Here is an 18,523-nt window from a genome sequence, read left to right on the forward strand (position 1 = left end):
GAACACCTTTTCTAATAAGCTGAATTAGAAAAGGAGTTCCGCTTGTAATATTAGTTGTAGTTTATTATGCAATATGCAACACGACCCTGGTTGTCTGTTTTGCGAAACTATGAAAAATATTTTTTATAACTGCCTGGTGTATAGGCCATCCACGGCACCAGTCGGACCAAGCTTGTATGGCATTTGCAACGACAAAGTGTGGCAATGTCATCGTTAATGCCAAATTATATGAAAATACGACGTTTATAATGACGCTCTCTCATTTTGTCCTGTTCCAAGTCGGTGCAAAGTTTGCTTAGACAGACTACCATTATGCTACGTTGTATCTACGAGTATCTATCATTATCGTCATTACGATAAGGTAGAGAATGAAATGTAATATAGGTATCCAATGACAAGCTAGACCAACCTAGAACTCCCTGGAACCTAGCCTGCCTACTACCTACCTGCCTGCTAACCTGGTACCTACACTGTTTACACAGTCATTGAAGCAAATTAAAAATCGCGTATTTACTAGAAATGTATTTTTCAAGATCTTCATGGTTACGTTATAACAAAAGATGTGTAGAGAAATATGTTGGTGCATTTTGTAAAATTCGATATTACAGCAAAATTAGGGTATTTTCCCATCTATAACCTCCCTAGGATCCCTGCCATCCCACGCCACGGCGCTGCCATTATGCCACACGTACAGACCGCTGCCAGGAGGCCGCAGCGCCAGGCCCGCGGGGACTTTAGCGGCGTCCGCGGGAGCAATGTTGCCGGCGCCGTGCGTCATGTCGGATTGCACGTAGCCTGGGTGCACGCAGTTCACTGATATCCCTGGAATAGTGTAGTTCAAAATATCAGGGTATGTGACAGGGTCAGCAATGCGTATGGAAGCTCAGTTGTAGGTGTCCATGCGCAACGGTAAACAAATACCATTAGGCGACCATGTGCTTGTATGCATCCGCGCATGCAAGAAAAATCGCATCATTTTACGAAATATGAAAGATGTTTCCAGCCAGTGGAGCCGCATTCGATGATATAGAATAGAATGTACTTAATTTAAATAAAATAGGTAGGTGGCGTAGATGCTAGGCTGCCGTGTATACGGTCACGGACTTAATTTTGGGTCTACGTTGGACTTTTAATAGTGAAATTCTTGAACAATTAATTTACCCACAGCTTGGACCCGAAATGGCTTATGAATTCAAATCCCTGACTGTATAAAAATAACGAAAATTTATCTTTGAAAAAAAATTTTTTTTTTTTGTATGTTCTTCTTCTTCTTCTTCTTTTAAAATTATGGCTTCAGCCCAGTGGGACTATTTCGCCAGTATCAAGGTATTGAGAGGTTTACAAACGACAAAAATTGTACGGTTGTACAAGACAGTGTACGGTGATTTGTTAGCTCTTGTAAATCGATAGCTAGACTTTACAAGAAGCACGTGGACTACCGGCCGTTGACTCCAAGATGGTGGTTAAACGCGCTTCAAAATTAATTCTCCATTCACTGCACACTACCACATTAGTTTACTGTATAATAAGCTATCGATATTACACTTTAAACAATATTAATAAGCAAAAAACAAAGTAATTAATCACGATGCTAACTATCAAGATGGCGCTCGAACCGGAAGTCCTTTTGTATGTTGAGGAGGGAATGAAAATGAGCTCGACCTAGTTTTGAAGCCAAGATTTCAGTAACCCATAAACCCACACACATACAAAGTGTTTTTTTTAAAGTAAGAATTGTTGATTACTCGTAATTTCTGCTTACCTCTGTCAACTAATCTGCGATGCAAAATAAACGTGTAAGCGTTTACACCAACTTTAGATACGACATACGGGGAGTTACCCCACCCATCAGCCTCTTCCCTTCCTTCTTTGACTGCGTCCACATATTCATTCATCAACTTTCTCAATTCGTCCAGACTTAAGTCCTCCCTTTTAATTTTCCTTCTCAATTCCTCAGAAGCAATCCTGCTCAAATGTCCTGATGAACTAGAAACATTCACTATAACTCCACCATTGCTAATTAGCGGTAGAATATCTTCAGTAAAATTAACCAAAGAAAAGAAATTCACGAACAAAGTCTGCTCTGCTTGATAACTCTTTGGTTCTATACAGTCATTTTGAAAAAGTATTCCTGCGTTGTTTATAAGAAGGTCTATTTTCCCATGATTCCTTTGAATGTATTTAATGAACTGCTTAACACTATTATTATCGGTTACGTCCAATTGGTGGTAGGCAGGTTTTAGGTCGATATTTTCTAATACTTTGCACGCCTCTAGCCCTTTGGTTAAGTCTCTGGACGTCAAATACACTGTACCGTGGGATTGTTCACATAATTCTTTCACTAAAGCAAAGCCGAGGCCTTTATTAGCACCGGTCACAACGGCTACTTTGTTATTTGACATTGCACCAAGTCACTAAAAAAAGTTATCGTGAATTTTTTTGTAGAACCACGAACATAACCTAACTTTTTTATCTTTACACTCAATTTACACTAAATTGTACCACTATGTCCACTATCGCTACAAGAAGTTATGTGAACTAATAATAAAAATCAAACTGTGATGATATATATCTTCAGTTTGTTAATATTATACAGGATGGCTAAAAAATAAGTGCATTCCCGTTGCCCGGGAAATTTTGGGATAATACTGAGCAACTTTTACTATTGGACAGACTACGAAATCGCGAAAAAAAAATTTACCCTCCCATATAAAATGGATCAGCCAAAATGTATGAAACAGCCAAATATTTTTTCGCGATTTCGGGCTTGGTCCCATAGTAAAAGTTGCTCAGTATAATCCCAAAACCTCCCTGACAAAACGGAAATTCACTTATTTTTTAGTCACCCTGTATAAATTACTATTCGTTTAATACTTAATTTATAAGATTTAATTATAATTATGTTGAGGTAAACAAAATGTTAAATTGTGTAAATAACTGTAGTAAGGTTACTACTGTCAGAAGCGGAGAAGCTATTGTTTACTAATGTTAGTTTCGAATAAATCATTCGAGATGTCACTATAATGGTAAGCGTCATACAATACCATATATAGTTAACAACGCCATCTAGGACCTTACATTGATAACTACTTCTGGCCCTAGCCAGACTGACGTGACTACCTTAGTAGCCACGTTACCTTTCATCACTTCGCGAGTCAAATTGGGCCCCAAAGTCGCAGATCGCAATTATAACTTTTTATCAATTTCACCAGCTCGGTTCTCGTTATTCTTTGAAATCATCACGTAAAGTTGATTTTTAGGGTTCCGTACCCAAAGGGTAAAAATGGGACCCTATTACCAAAGATAGATATAACTCCGTAATAGATGGATACAGTCTAAGGAAAAAACGTGCCTCGAAAATCAAGAAAATTTGATTCTCGTTCAGAGGGCGCTACTAGTTCTGGCCTACAGTCGTATAGATGGCGTTGACGGTTTCGTTTGTTATTTAACAATTTTAACGCATATCAGTGAAAGAACATGGGTCAAAATCATAAAAATAATTAATTCAAATAAAAAAAATCATTTATCTATATTTAAATACATTCTATCGTATTTTTATAAATCTTCATTTTTAGTTTTAAAGTGTGTCGACAGATGGCAGTGAATTTACTAGGGTTACAAAATTTACTATGACAGTACCGCTCTAGTATAAGTTACTCTATGCTATTACTAAGACTCCGCTGTCTGTCTGTCCGTCTGACCGTCTGTCACCAGGCTGTATCTCATGAACCGTGATAGCTAGACAGTTGACATTTTCACAGTTTTTTGCGTAATGGTACGGAACCCTTCGTGCGCGAGTCCGACTCGCACTTGGCCGGTTTTTTACAGAGATGTGAGAGATTAAGTAATATATTACAAGATTTCAGTTGTGCCTTTAAATAGGTACCTATATACCTACACTATGGCGCTTAAGACCATTGTGAGTTCACTGTAATAACGACTCAACCAAGTATTTTTCACTTTTACATTTTCTAAGCTTAACGCGAGGTCTACCTACGGCTCACAGAGCCAGACCATTAGTATATTTTTCATGCGTTCTTGTTCCATTATTCATAGATTTATTCATTATTTAAAAAAATACAAAAAATCATCAACATGACGTTAGGATTAAGATAAATAAATCATGATTATGATAAGGATAACAAGATTATACGAACGCTACTCATATTTAGTTTAAAGTTCAAAATAGCCTCTAAAATAAGAGGCCGGTGTCGATTTTAGTCGCAAAAATGTAAAATTGATAGATTTAGTCGGTGAAATTGTACACCTTTTGTTACCTAATTGAAATAACAAGTACTGGTTTCTATTAGCACGTCTTCTTATTTTACCTTTTATCAGATTAATTTTATGAAAAGAGACTCACTAAATTAGTAATGTTTGCTTTTCTGATGGACGTTTAGGTAAACGCGCGTAAAGCACTGATTTTGTCGCTCTTATTTGTAAATTGCGTAATGTTTGGACTGCTAAACATGGTAATTTTGTATTACACATATCCTGTACTTGACGTTTATCAGACTACATTTTTATTATTATGACTGAAGTAGTGTAAATGAAAGTTAGCCGAAATCAATTTTCTCCAGAAATTACTTCAAAACAAGTGACAATTTCTCTGAAAATCGACTTAATTTCAACGTAATTTTGATACTTAAACAATCTACAACATTTGCTGAAACTATTCTTATACATCAATTTGTATAATTTACCACCATAAATTTCTGATGATTTTTTAAAAACTGTCCCTTCTTTTCATATATTACCGGTGACGTACGCTCGCAACCTCATTATTAAAAGGCAAGATGAGAAGACGTGCTAATAGAAACTAATACTTGTTATTTAGATATTACGTAACAAAACGTGTATAATTTCAACGACTAAATCTATCAATTTTAAATTTTTGCTGCAAAATCGACTACGTCCTCTTAATAAGACAAATTAACATGATCAAGTATGAAAATATACTATAATGTGATAGAAGTAGGGTCCATAATACTGGCTTCTAACGTATGATTGTATGCGTGATTATGATAATCATTGATTTGTCTATCAGTGTGCCGGTAGCTATGGACTGATAGGCACGCCCACGCCGGCCCCTGAGTTGTGACTGTAAGTAGAAACTGTAAGAAGAAGGAATAGGTAAGTTTACTTAAAATACATTTTATGTCTATTCTATGTATGTATGTAATATTATTATACGCATGCTTTCTCGACCTTAGCCGTGCATTTGACCTTGTGAATTATGAAATTCTGTGGGGTAAAATGCGTGGCTCGGGAGTACCTGAGGACCTGGTACGCGTCTTCGAGTACTGGTACGGAAACCAACTCCAACTGTGTGAAATGGGGCGACACGACATCTAATAGTTATATATTAGAATGCGGGGTACGCCAGGGTGGACTCACTTCTCCGGACCTCTTTAACCTTTACGTCAATGAGTTGATGGGGAGGCTGAGGAGCACTGGAGTCGGTTGTCACGTGGGTGACGTCTGTATTAACAGTCTCAGCTACGCTGACGACATGGTGCTGCTCAGCCCCTCCATTAAGGGTCTGAGAAAGCTGGTTTCAGTTTGTGAAAATTATGTAAATTCTCACGGGCTGATTTACAATGTAGCCAAGACAGAACTGATGATTTTTAAGGCAGGAAGAGGTCCGGATAACATACCGGAAGTGAAACTGAATGGAGAGAAGCTGCGTATTGTGCAGCGGTTCAAATATCTTGGCCATATACTGACGGATGACATGAGAGACGACAGTGACATGGAACGAGAGAGAAGAGCTCTGGCTGTCCGTGGCAACATGATAGCCCGTAGGTTTGCCGGGTGTAGCAGGGGGGTCAAATGTACATTATTTAATGCATATTGTCTCTCTTTCTACACTTGTCAACTGTGGGTTAGGTACAGCAGGAAAACGTACAGCGCCATCCGTGTGCAGTATAATAATATATTCCGGACACTGATGGGGCTTTCGCGTTCCTGCAGTGCCTCCACCATGTTCGCGGAAGCCAGAATCCCTGACTTCTTCGCAGTGGTACGCGCGCGTATTGCTTCTTTTTGGGAGGGGATGCGCCGCTCGCAAAACACCATCCTTATGTCGGTGTATCGCAACATTAGTGGTCATATGTTTAGGCACTGGCTTTCCGTGCACCAAAACGGGAACAAAAAATAGTGTAATACTATTTTAATTGTTTAACTTTTATTTTAAGTGTTTTGTTTTTAGTTAAGTATTCCTTTTGGCATTGTAACTTTAAATTGTATGTTGATATGGGTGTACAACTGTACGTGTTGCCTGAAATAAAACTTTATTTATTTTTATTTTATTTTATTTTATTATTTCGTTTCTGTGTAATGCCATGCCATATAAAATAGTGTAAGGTTTTCAAAATGTAGTAGTTATTTTATTTGTTGTAATTTTATAGCCGGTTTTGCAGTAAGTATTGTTTACTTCTTCAAGCGAGGCAACAGTAGTTTTAGGTATATATATGGTGTAGTGCTGAGTGCAGCCTTTCTCAAAGTAAGCTCCGCAGCGATCGCAGCCTCTGTGGGGGCTCCGCGAGAATACTTGTAATAATAACGGTAAGGCCTGAGTGGACGCTCGAAGCGGAGCGTTCGGCGGGGCGTGCAGCGTGGCGTCGGGCTCACAAGTGATTTGAGCAGCGTGCACTAAGGCCGCTCCTATACGTTTGCATTTGTTTAACATGTACGCTGCACGCCCCGCCCCGCTGCACGCCCAACTCGATCGTCCACTCAGGCCTTACACTAAGAAAAAAAACCTGGTTCACAGTGACGAACGAATTTTTTTAATTTGGGACAGTCAAATATTTTGCTTTCCAAAAGGGGTCCGTCACCAAAAGTGAAGCTACCTTTTCCCGTGGATCGAACTCTGAAACTTTACTTACAATAAGATAAGGTGTATCTAGGTCTGTAATTAGTTTATGTAACTTCAGATACCATAGTACCTAAAAAAATACAGCGAATTTAAGTTTTTCATACAAAAATTGCTTTTCTCTATTTCGTTTCACTACATAGTATAAAACAAAGTCGCTTCCTGCTGTCTGGATGTATGTCTGTCCCTATGTCTGCTTAAATATAATCGATGAAATTGGTAGCAATGAACATGTGTCAGAAGGTGGAAGGAAGAGATGGCAGTATTTTTAAAGAAAAGGAATTTTTAATACAAAAGCTACTATAATTTTTTTAAGTGATTATTGTCTAACGGGGATTTTTATAACTAACAGACAAGAGAGAAAAAATATACGATTTTCGGTAGGTTATATTATTAGCTTTCATTTGATACCATTTTCTTCAGGGTGGCATGAAAATTGGAAAAGTTATTGAGCGGAGACCCAAATATGTGAAGTATTTAAGAAGCTAAAGTGCTTGCTCTATTTCAAAGCTAAACTCGAGATACTTGAATTTGCGTAGAATGTTACTTATTTGGGTCCAGTAAACTACGCAGAAAACAATTTTTGCCTGTACAAAGTTTTATGTACAAAATTGTAAAAAAATAAACTGTATTTGATCACCCTTAGTTTAATGGTTTTTTTTTTATGAAATAGGAAGCAAACGAGCAGACGGATCACCTGATGGTAAGCGATTACACATGGACATGGATGGACACCCGCAACACCAGAGGGGTTGTAAGTGCGTTGCCGGCCTTATAAAAATATTTTACATTTTAGACAGATTTTCTATCAAAACTAAGGAATTACGTTTTTTTGCTCTCGTTAAAAATTTGTCAAAACCGAGTTACTTGATTTCTGCTTGGGGCAGGATGTATGTCTGTCCCTATGTCTGCTTAGATCTTTAAAACTACTTACGCAACGGATTTTGATGCGGTTTTTTTTAATAGATAATAGTGATTCAAGAGGAAGGTTTATATGTATTTACATCAGCATTGCACCCGTGCGAAGCCGAGGCGGGTCGCTAGCGCGCGTGTTTTATAAACTAGAGCTATATAAACTAATTACAGACCTAGATATACCTCATCATGTCATTGTTATATGCAAAGTTTCGTTACAATCCAACACGTAGTTTTAAAATGAGAACGAAACTCCGTTTGTATCAGAAGGTGAAATTCGGCCGAGCTTGCCGGGGACTCAAGTTTCGATTGGCGTATTCTGTCAACGATTTTCATGTTGGCTAGGCCCCTTTTGGTGTTATCACAACCGGCAATACGCTAAAACTCCTTCTGGTAAAATGTAAAGTGTTTAATTATTCTCATTTCTTTGAAAGACTTAATTATTCCTTTGGCTCCTCTATTACTAGGTAAATTAACTGAAATTGATGAGTATTTTCCTATTACATTACAGAGCTACCATGACAGCAATAGAGACTGAGACCCTCCTCGAGTACATCCTGGTGGAATACAGATGGCTACTGGCGTTCTTCGTGCTCATGCCCATGTCCTTCGCGTGGAAGGTCTGGTCCAGCGTGAGGAACCATGTGGTGTTCAAGATGAACAGCGCGCCGAAGATGCACGAGAGGAAGGTTAAGGACATTCAGAGACAGGTATAAGTTCTAGATGAAAGCATTGTTACATACAATAAGCATACAACATACGAGTAATAAATTGTAGTGGCAACTATGTACAATGAGCAATGAGTAACATAAGAATGAAATAATATTAGGTATAAACCAAAACGAAAAACTTGCATAAATAGTAAGTACCGTAGATATTGCCAGAACTTCTTTTTTAGATTATTATACTAATGCTGATTGCAAAATTACTACAGCATTGAGGTGAAAATGTGAAATGTTTTAATACTTAGGCAACTTTTGATTTTCCCACTTATGAAAGAATAAGTAAATCCTGGAATTATCCTCACTTATCTAATTAAAAGTCAGCCGCGAACTTGTGATACCGCTGACTGTAGTTTTATAGAACCAAAGCTAAGGTATCTCAGCATGCGAGCCCTTGGGTGTTAACCATCATACCATATGAGTTCCATGGCCTATCGTCCTGAATGAATCGTCCAATGTTACCTACCGAAATGTTTTCTGGTGTTAGATAAAAGCGTGGTTGGCCGGAGACCGCAGCACCCGTCTATGCACTGCGCGACCCACCTGGCAGACCATGTCATTCCGTCAGAGCCTCTACAAGAAGACCTTCACAAACATCAATGTGAACCTCGTGGATGTGCTCGAAGTGGATCAGAAGAACATGGTAAGAAACACTCTGAAATTAAAGGATGACTCATCCGTGAGTCGCAAACATCAATGTGAACCTCATGGATGAAGAACATGTTAAGAACCCGTTTAAATTAAAGCGTGGCTGGCCGGAGTCCGCACTTACACAGCACCCGTCTGTGTACATCAGCGCGACCCACCTGGCAAACCATGTCCTTTAGTCAGTCTCTAGAAGAAGACCTTCACAAACATCAATGTCCAAATCCAAGGATTCTAAAACGTTTAATGATCATAACCAACAAATGAAATCGCATTACAGACAGTCCGCTGCGAGCCCATGGTAACCATGGGTCAACTGTCCAGTACCCTCGACGCCCTGGGCCTGTCCCTGCCCGTGGTTCCCGAACTCGACCAGCTGACCGTCGGAGGCCTTGTCATGGGCACGGGGGTGGAAACCTCTTCACACGTACATGGGCTATTCCAGCACATATGCCTGCAGTATGAACTGGTGTTGGCTGATGGGTCGGTGGTCACTTGTAGTAAGGTAAGGGTATAAGTGCACCAGCTGACTGTCGGAGGTCTGATCACAAGAGCAGGCGTGGAAACCTCCTCACAAGTGCATAGGCTATTCCAGCACATATGCCTGCAGTGTGAACTGGTGTTGGCTGATGGGTCGGTGATCTCTTGTAGTAGGGTAAGTTAGGTAAGGGTGAGAAAAACTCTGTTAGCATAACAAATGATTTTTTATCATCTTTGTGTTTGATCGCGTGCATCCTCCGCTACGTGCTTCGAAGCTTTGTCAATTAGACTTACCGCTATTAAAGATTTTTAAATACTTATGTGGTTACTATTTAAGATAAAAAGTAAAAAGAGACAGGATTTGTTCCTCGTATCTAAATCTAAATCTAAGAGGTATACAATGGCGAGATAGGATACAATGAAGTTATGTTGACAGTATTTTTGAGATAAGTATGAATGAATAAGTACCTAATATTTTTTCAGGACGAGAATGCAGACCTGTTCTACGCAGTTCCCTGGTCATACGGCACTCTTGGATTCCTGGCCTCAGCTGTCATCAAAGTCTACCCTGCTAAGAAGTAAGCTATATTCCGTCTAGATCTACCGAATTTTAAAGCACCACAATACACGCTATCAGTTAATTTGCAAACCGCTTGCGTACTACCTGTCCTATTACCCACAGAAGCATAACTGTTTACAATAGTTCGCAAATGGCACGCTAATAGCGGTGCATTCGTTTACTGAATTCGGACAAACATATTTGCCAGATCTGGACGCACCTTACGACACACTTTTTATTTAGGTACTTATTTTTTTCTTCTGTAACGGATCTTCAATTGTTTCAGATATATCCGGTTAGAATATCAGCCGTACACCAGTCTGCCAGAGCTCTCAAAGCGTTTCCAAGAGGAGTCCCTCAAGAAACAGCCACACCAGTTCGTAGAAGCCCTGTTATACAGCAAAGACAAAGGAGTTCTGATGACAGGAGACATGGTGGACGAAATAGGAGGTGATGGCAAGGTAAAGAGTCCTCTAGATCATAATTAAATAATAAACTTAGACGGACTCTGTTCCAAGTTCACTTGTACACAAGTGGCGTTATTCATTAATGCACTAAGCCTCAATTGGCTGTGTACTTATATTATTAAATTTATAATCAAGAATTAATGCCAATTAAACATAAATTTACTTATTGAGGCTTGTTAAGTTTGAAGAATAAGATCGTTTTGACATATTCATTTTCTAGCAGCTGTTGTTGATGCATTCCGCGAGAATGTCCCTTACAAAACGCCGTTCTTCTAATAGTTCTGAAAAGGCTGAGAAAATGATATTGGGTCTGGTTATTACCAGACCCAACATCACTTCATGACTGCTAACAAATGGGCAGTATATTCTCGAGTTTTACGGATTTTATTGAATTAGCTGCCATACGAGGCAAAAGCATTTCGTAAGGGACATTCTCGTGGAATGCCCCTGTTGTGTTTCCAAAGGTCATCCGACATCGGATCGAACAATCTGAAAACTCTAAGGGGGTAGGACGTTTAACTTACTTCCTTTTTTGTTGGTTCTTCCAGTACAATCCCATTGGCAGATGGTATTCGGAGTGGTTCTACAAGCAGGTGGAGAATCACTTAGAGAACTACGAGAGAGGGAGAAAGCAGCCAGTCGTCGAATACATCCCGCTCAGGCACTACTACCATAGACACACTAGGAGTCTCTTCTGGGAATTAAAAGTAAGTTACAGGTGTGTTCTAATTAGGGTTGCCATATGAAAAAATAAAAAATTTCGCTTCGATTGTGTAGTGACAAAATAAATCCTGATAGTTTCATTCCAGTATCATAATTAGTTAAGTGTGTTAGATCTAAATTGTATTTCTATTATTTATATAGGTTCCTTATTATCATTATTATTTTTTGTCATGATATTGTTTTGCAATAAAGTTGTTATCTATCTATCTATTTAAACATTTAGCTTCTAGTGGTAGTTGAGGTTTCTAAAAAACCCTGCTGAGGATTCCGGGGGACCCTCGCCAAGTCCCCCAAATTCGTGCAACAGGACCAAAAACCCTGATATGTCAGGGGAAATCCTGGCGTAGGTATGGCAACACTAGTTCTAACTAATTACTGATGTAAATTTGGGTGTTTATGATCATTGCGGGGATAGAGTAATCACCACAATCAATCACTAATATACTGTGTTAAAGTATTGACATAGATACCTAGCACAGACCAAAGCTGCGTTTAAGAGCAAGTTACGTAGGCACCTTCTAGAAAAGTCTCGTGACTAATACTCATAATAATCTGAAAGCAGGTTTATATATATATTATATATGTATATATGTATTGCATGTGTATATTGTATATATGTATATGTACCTATGTTTAGAATTAGTACTATGTTATTTGGCATAAATATTTGTATTTAGTATTCAATTTCTCTTATACCTAGTGTAAACATTTCCCGCACCTATCTATATTTGATCTCTGTTTGGCCCAAAGGTTAACTGGTAGAGAATGCCTTCAGGCATTAAGTTCGCCTTTTGTACAACTTTTACTGTGCAATAAAGTTTAAATAAATAATAAATAAATAAATACCTCTAAGGTAGTGATAGCTCAATAAGGGCAGTTAATTATCGTTTAACTATTCGTGACCGATACGGCAGCGAAAAGAAACGAAGGTACTAAAATATTTACTGGTAAATATCTGGCCCCAATTTCACCACGGTGACAGGTGCGACAATTGTAAAACATCAATGTTGCTGACGTCAAAGGCATCCATGGGCTACGGTTACCGCTTACCATCGGGCGGGCTGTATTCCTGTTTGCCACCAACATTGTAATATTTAAAAAAACTTTATTATATCGGCAAAAAACAGGTACGTTTATGACGATGATGATGACAATTGTCACAAGATTTATAAGAATTTTCGGTAATTCTTGACAGGAAATAAGTTGTGTCGGAATTTTGCGACAATTGTCGTGTTTCTTGTGACAATTGTAATTAGCATCGCAAAATAAGTACTTATTTATTGGCGATATAATGTTTTTTTATTTTATTAAAATGTTGGTGGCAAACAAGCACACAGCCCGTTCGATGGTAAGCGGTTACCGTTGCCTATGGAGGCATGTGACGTCAGTAATAGTGATTTCGACAATTGTCGCACCTGTCACGGTGGTGAAATTGGGGCCTGGGTACAAACCCATGCCATCTTCCCATATTGATCAAGCCGACTGTAAGATTAGAAAACGTGCTTATAAGCTAAAACCCTGTTTGTTCCCAGGACATCATCTCCTTTGGCAATCACCCTCTCTTTCGCCTGCTGTTCGGCTGGCTAATGCCTCCTGAGGTGTCTCTACTTAAGCTGACGCAGCCCGAGGCAGTTGGCAGGCTTTATGACAAGGCTCATGTCATCCAGGACATGCTGGTGCCCATAGAGACTTTGGAGAAGGCTGTACTGCTGTTCCATGACAAGTTTAGGGTGAGTCCACCTTGCATCATCTCCATCAGTAACCACCCCCTGCTGTTCGGCTGGCTAATGCCACCTGAAAGTACTACTCCCACGCGCGGGCGGAATCGGAGCGCATTTCACATTTGTACGGTGGCAAGCCGGTTGGCTCCTCGCGGACGCGGACGGCTCCGGAATAGGCATAATGGGCTCCAGCGCGGCCCGACTCCAGCCGTCGGTGGGAATCGTACAGAAGTGTCAATTTATACATTTATCAATTTGACAACCGGTCTAGACTAGTGGGTAGTGTAGTGACCCTGCCTGTGAAGCCGATGGTCCTGGGTTCAAATCCCGGTAAGGGCATTTATTTCAGTGATGAACACAGATACTCTATAAGAACAAATTAAATTATTTTCTATGAAAATATTTTAATTTGTGTATTATTTTCTATGAAAATATTTTAATTTGTGGTTTTTCAAGTAGACACACTACTATTTAAACTATAAACTGAAATAAATGTCATATACGAAGGAAAAAATGACCAAAGCCTCCAGTGTCCAGAGCTGGAGTCGAACCAGCGTACCCCGTTTACCGGACAGGTGCCTGAACCGCTCGGCTATCCGGTCACTTTTTCCTTCGTATATGACATTTATTTCAGTTTATGAACACAGATATTTGGTCCTGAGTCATGGATGTTTTTCTATGTATTTAAGTATTTGTAAATTACATGTGCCATTTTCAACCAAAAGGGTACTTATTGTGGCTTGTCAGTAAGGCGCTATTTCCATATAGCTTCAATTAGAAATCAACCTTATCAACAAGCGACAATGTGGTACCTTTTGGTTGAAAACGTCACACATATATCGTTGTCTGATTACCCACAACATAAGCCTTCTTGAGCTTACCGTGGGACTCAGTCAATTTGTGTAAGAATGTCTCTATATAATATTTATTTATTTATCAAAACATGCTTAGTGACTCTGGATTGCATTATACATTTTCTGTTTATTTGATAAAACTATTGAAATTGAAACTTAGCACTGGAAATATTCTAAGGTATGTTTGAGAACGTGATAAGTCGAAAATAAAGCATTAACGTGTATCTATTAATATTACTAAAATGATGGCTCTGCCTGACCTGCATTATCCCAGAGCTCAGGGTACATTCCGTTCTATCAAAGAGAATATATAGAATAGAGGAGTACTGTCATAGTAAATTTTGTAGTCACAGTAAATTTACTGCCGACACAAGATTAAAACTAAAAAATAAAAATATCAACAATATTCATATTTGGATAAATTATTTTTTTAATTGCATTTATTATTTTTATATGATTTTGACCCATGTTCTTTCACTGATATGTGTTAAAATTGTTAAATGACAAACGAAACCGTCAACGCCATCTAAACGAGAATAGGCCAAAGGTTGGTATTGGTGGTAGCGCCATCTGTGCGAGAATCAATTTTTTATTTATTTCCGAGGCACGATTTTTCCTTAGACTTTATTTATCTTATACGGAGTTATATATATACAGGATGACTTTAAATTGGTAATACAAAATCAATGGTTTACATACATCTTCCCTAAACTAAGCCCCTCAATTAAGTCTCATACTTTAAAAATAATCAAAAGTAATTTGTTTATTTTTTTTAATTTATCCCGTTTTTTTAGGCTTCACATGGTTATCCTAACATAATGATAAACAAAGAAAAGGTTAAATTATTTCAAATGAACATTTTCCTCTTTGGTTATCAATCACCTGCCACCGTTTATGATGTAAACGTGTTTTGATTAGTACTTGTCACTTGTCAAAGAAAATGAGATTTTATGCAAGATTTCGATTTTACAATAAAATATTAAATAAAATAATTCTTGAGAAACGTGTTGACGATTTTGCTACAAGAAGTGCCGGAGCAAAATTTTGAGAATCCCCATTTCCGGCAAGATGGTGCACCAGCACAGTTTGCTCTAAGTGTGCGAAATCATTTGGAGCAAGAGTTCCCTGACGGATGGATTGGACGTAACGGCCCAGTCGCAAAGCCTATATTCACTTTCGCAGGTATACCCTATGTGGCTGTGTCCCTTCATAGTTCCCAACAACCCTGGGCAGCTGAAGGTGACGGGCGACTGGCAGATGTTCGTCGACATTGGAGTCTACGGCGTGCCTACTGCTCCTGGATTCGAAACTGTAAGCCGTAATATTTACAAGTGATATTTACCTTAAAAATCCATGTTTGGCGTGAAGGATAAATTTACTCGTTGAAAAATCATTTCATTTCACACATGGACAACATATTAAGTATTTACACCATTTTATGTGAACATGTACCCTGGAAGGGTGTAGCAACATAAGTACTTAATGCTAAAAACTACCAACTAAACTAAAAACTAAAATAATTAACTAACAATTAATCGCTTAAGTAAGTAAATATTCTTTACTAGCTGTGCCCGCGGCTTCGCCTTCGTGGAATTCGGTCTGTGCCAGTAAGCGGCTAATTCACCCCTAATTTATCTCCCTCTCCCCTGGAGGCGGAACTGGAAGTAAAGTTGACAGATGGATACGCTAGAGGACTGTAGCTGTAGTCCAGATAAAATATTTTACAATTAGGTACCACTAAATAAAACTGCACTCCAAAATCAATATTTTTTTGCCTTTATTCAAATTTTTAACGTGATTTAAACGACATAGAGTAGTAAATACATAAAGTAGTTTTGTCTCGGCGCACACTACGAGTTTGTAGCATTTGGCGTCGAGACTCGAGACACTAGGCCCGTGGGGTAGAGGGGCACGGGGGCTCCACAAGGCGCTCAGCAAACGCCTAAGGGAGGCCACAGGTGACCCTCGCGCAGGCGGCTTTCTCGCGCAAAGATTGGCCATAGCAATCCAGCGCGGGAACGCTGCCTGCGTGATGGGCACCCTACCAAGGGCACAAAATTTTGATAGGTATTTTTAATTTTTAGCTTTAGTTATTACAATTGTAGTTAGTTTTAGTTTTATTATTTATTTTATTAGTAAATGAAATTAATACCTAGAGTAGTAGGTGTATATCGAACGATACAGTACCATTTTTGTATTTTTACGTCCTTGACTGTACCTATCCAAATCATGTCCATGGCAAATCAGTCTAAGCACGATAGTCACATCACAGTTCTAAGATATTTAACATGTTTGGCTTATTATACTTACTTATAGTTCCGGTTTACTAGTCTCGTTTTGCTTTTGATATGTGACAATATTTACCCTCTATCATAGCAAAGTTGGCCGTATTGACAGTATTTACTTTGCCTTTGTAGAGGTAGAATCCCTTGAGAATCTCTCACCCGGAAACTTGCGAATCAATAATAAAGAGCGTTTGCTTAGAGGAGATTTGTATAATTCCGCTTCCGCACACTAGGTACTAGGTACATAAGGTTAGACGGGGTGAGAGAAACATTGGGGCAAGAGAAATACTTGTAGTGAATCGTTTCTTTTGCCCCGAGAAAAATAAACTATGTTTCTCTTACCCCCTACATTAACCTTACGAGTGCCCATTTCTGTGCAAAAGCTTTGAAGATTTACGTTTTTAATCATACTGTTTTTGCTTGCAGGTTTCAGCAACCCGGAGCGTAGAAAGCTTCGTGACCCAAGAGAAGGGTTTCCAGATGCTATACGCCGACACGTACACGACTGAGGAGGAGTTCCGCCGCATGTTCGATCACACGTTGTACGACAAGGTTCGCGAGTCGCTGCCGTACTGTAAGCAGGCCTTCCCCCAGATATACGGCAAGGTCAACAGGAGTGTGAGGAAGTGAAGCAGTAGACCCAAGAATCTACTCTATTACAATGCTCTAAAAGTTCAAATTAGTAAAACCTCAGTAGCTTTTTCCACACGTTGTACGACAAGGTTCGCGAGTCGCTGCCGTACTTTAAGCACGCTCTCCCTCAGATATACGGCCAGGTCAACAGGAGCGCGAGTAAGTGAATCGATTGTGCACTCGTGAATCTACGTGAATGATAAACTATAAAAACTTTAGCTACTTATATAACAGAGTAACAGTACCGTGAAAAGAACGTACTCCCACATCTTAAAGGCCGGCAACGCCGTTGTAACCCCTCTGGTGTTTGGGGTGTCCATGGGCGACGGTAATCGCTTACCATCAGGTGATTCAGCTGCTCTTCTTAGATATAAAAAAAACATTGTAATTTAAGTTGTTTATCTGTTTTTTTATTTATTTAATTAAATAAAACCGTGATTCTTATTTGTTTTATTTCATTGGCAGGCACTTCATGTCGTTCATCAACACATGTTGTATAGGGCGCGTTGGGATAAGATTGAACGGGATTTTCATGCGGGGTAAGATGAAAAGTCGCCCGTAATGCTTCGGCATACGGACATTTTTTGTCTTCATCATCATCATTGGCCACAGCATCTTTACAGATGATAGTTGCAGCGACTAGAGGTATTTGAGGAGATGTCTACAGTCTACATCGACTGCGGTGACTGTAAAGACCAATGGCTGATCGGCATTTCTTGCCGCACCGATCACAGATGTGTCTTGACTCCTGGGGTGGTCCAGCAGCTCTGCGAATTCGTTTCTGGTTAAGGTGATCCAACCAGATCTCGTCGTGCTTTGCCATGCCTTCCCGCAGGTTACGACGCCACTCGGGTCTCATCTCCGCGCGTTCCTCCCAACGGTTAGTTGGAATGCTGAAGCCATTCATGTCGCGCTTACATGAATCCTTGAAGCGGAGAACGGGGCGACCAACCGGTCTCTTAGCTTCGGCAATCTGTCCGAGCATGACTTCACGTGGCAGTCTGTCAGGGTCCATTCTATGAACGTGTCCCAGCCAACGGAGTCGTCTCTGTTTCAGCATAGCCGTTATGCTGTAGCAATTGGTTTTAGAAAGAACAGCTTCGTTTGTTACTCGATCCCTCCAAGTTACTCCTAATATGATTCGGAGACAACGCATGTGAAATGCGTTTAGGCGATTGAACGGGATTTTCATGCGGGGTAAGATGAAAAGTCGCCCGTAATGCTTCGGCATACGGACATTTTTTGTCTTACCCCTCATGAAAAACCCTACAAAAAAAGCACTCTACCTACTTAATTGCTAGAATGCTCTTTGGGTGTAAATAAGTATGAAGGAAAGTTGCTCCAAAAGTTGCCGTTTAGCAAATTTGAGGCTCCAAAAGTTGCTACCTATTAGGCAAATTTGAGGTTCCAAAAGTGCTTACCGGCGGGACACCATGTGCACCGTCGTGCTGCTCGGAGTGCTCGGGGTTTCATTCCGACTGCGGTAATTCCGACTCCGATTATGTCGGTAAAAATAGGCATACTTATAATGACAAACGAGTGAATACAAATGTGTGAAGGCATAACTAATTTAGGTCATTATGGGAAATAACATACGTTGTATATAGATAATTTTATTTTATTTACAAAAATTTTTTAGTCA

General features: G+C 39.4%; 2 protein-coding genes across 3 annotated transcripts; one reads left to right on the top strand and one right to left on the bottom strand.

Annotated features, from left to right (window-relative positions):
* Positions 1-565: 565 nt before the first annotated feature.
* On the bottom strand, positions 566-2,534 carry LOC134751615 (carbonyl reductase [NADPH] 1-like). Its single transcript, XM_063687093.1, has 2 exons — positions 1,763-2,534; positions 566-822 (listed from the first exon to the last, which is right to left on the bottom strand). Exons 1-2 carry the CDS (start codon positions 2,400-2,402, stop codon positions 614-616), a joined length of 849 nt encoding a protein of 282 aa, XP_063543163.1. The 5' UTR covers positions 2,403-2,534; the 3' UTR covers positions 566-613.
* A 5,751-nt stretch (positions 2,535-8,285) lies between these two features.
* LOC134751488 (delta(24)-sterol reductase-like) lies at positions 8,286-17,072 on the top strand. Of its 2 annotated transcripts, XM_063686907.1 has the most exons (10): positions 8,286-8,502; positions 9,002-9,157; positions 9,440-9,664; positions 10,123-10,217; positions 10,485-10,659; positions 11,214-11,372; positions 12,921-13,118; positions 15,146-15,274; positions 16,675-16,800; positions 16,971-17,072. In XM_063686907.1, the coding sequence occupies exons 1-10, from the start codon at positions 8,311-8,313 to the stop codon at positions 17,046-17,048; spliced, it is 1,533 nt and encodes a 510-aa protein (XP_063542977.1). In that variant the 5' UTR covers positions 8,286-8,310; the 3' UTR covers positions 17,049-17,072. The 2 variants fall into 2 exon arrangements, with proteins under 2 accessions (XP_063542977.1, XP_063542976.1); XM_063686906.1 differs by lacking the exon at positions 16,971-17,072 and having other exon boundaries at positions 16,675-16,899.
* The last annotated feature ends 1,451 nt before the right edge of the window (positions 17,073-18,523 follow it).

This window comes from Cydia strobilella, chromosome 22, assembly GCF_947568885.1.
Source record: "Cydia strobilella chromosome 22, ilCydStro3.1, whole genome shotgun sequence".
In the NCBI taxonomy this organism is placed as follows: Eukaryota; Metazoa; Arthropoda; class Insecta; order Lepidoptera; family Tortricidae; genus Cydia; species Cydia strobilella.

Excerpts from the sequence above, each read along its gene's own strand:
- LOC134751615 (XM_063687093.1), bottom strand. The coding sequence starts at position 2,402 with ATGTCAAATAACAAAGTAGCCGTTGTGACCGGTGCTAATAAAGGCCTC. Across the intron at positions 823-1,762 it reads TCGCAGATTAGTTGACAGAG|GGATATCAGTGAACTGCGTG; the intron begins GTAAGCAGAAAT and ends ACACTATTCCAG.
- LOC134751488 (XM_063686907.1), top strand. The coding sequence starts at position 8,311 with ATGACAGCAATAGAGACTGAGACCCTCCTCGAGTACATCCTGGTGGAA. Across the intron at positions 11,373-12,920 it reads GTCTCTTCTGGGAATTAAAA|GACATCATCTCCTTTGGCAA; the intron begins GTAAGTTACAGG and ends GTTTGTTCCCAG. Across the intron at positions 16,801-16,970 it reads ATCACACGTTGTACGACAAG|GTTCGCGAGTCGCTGCCGTA; the intron begins GTTCGCGAGTCG and ends TTGTACGACAAG.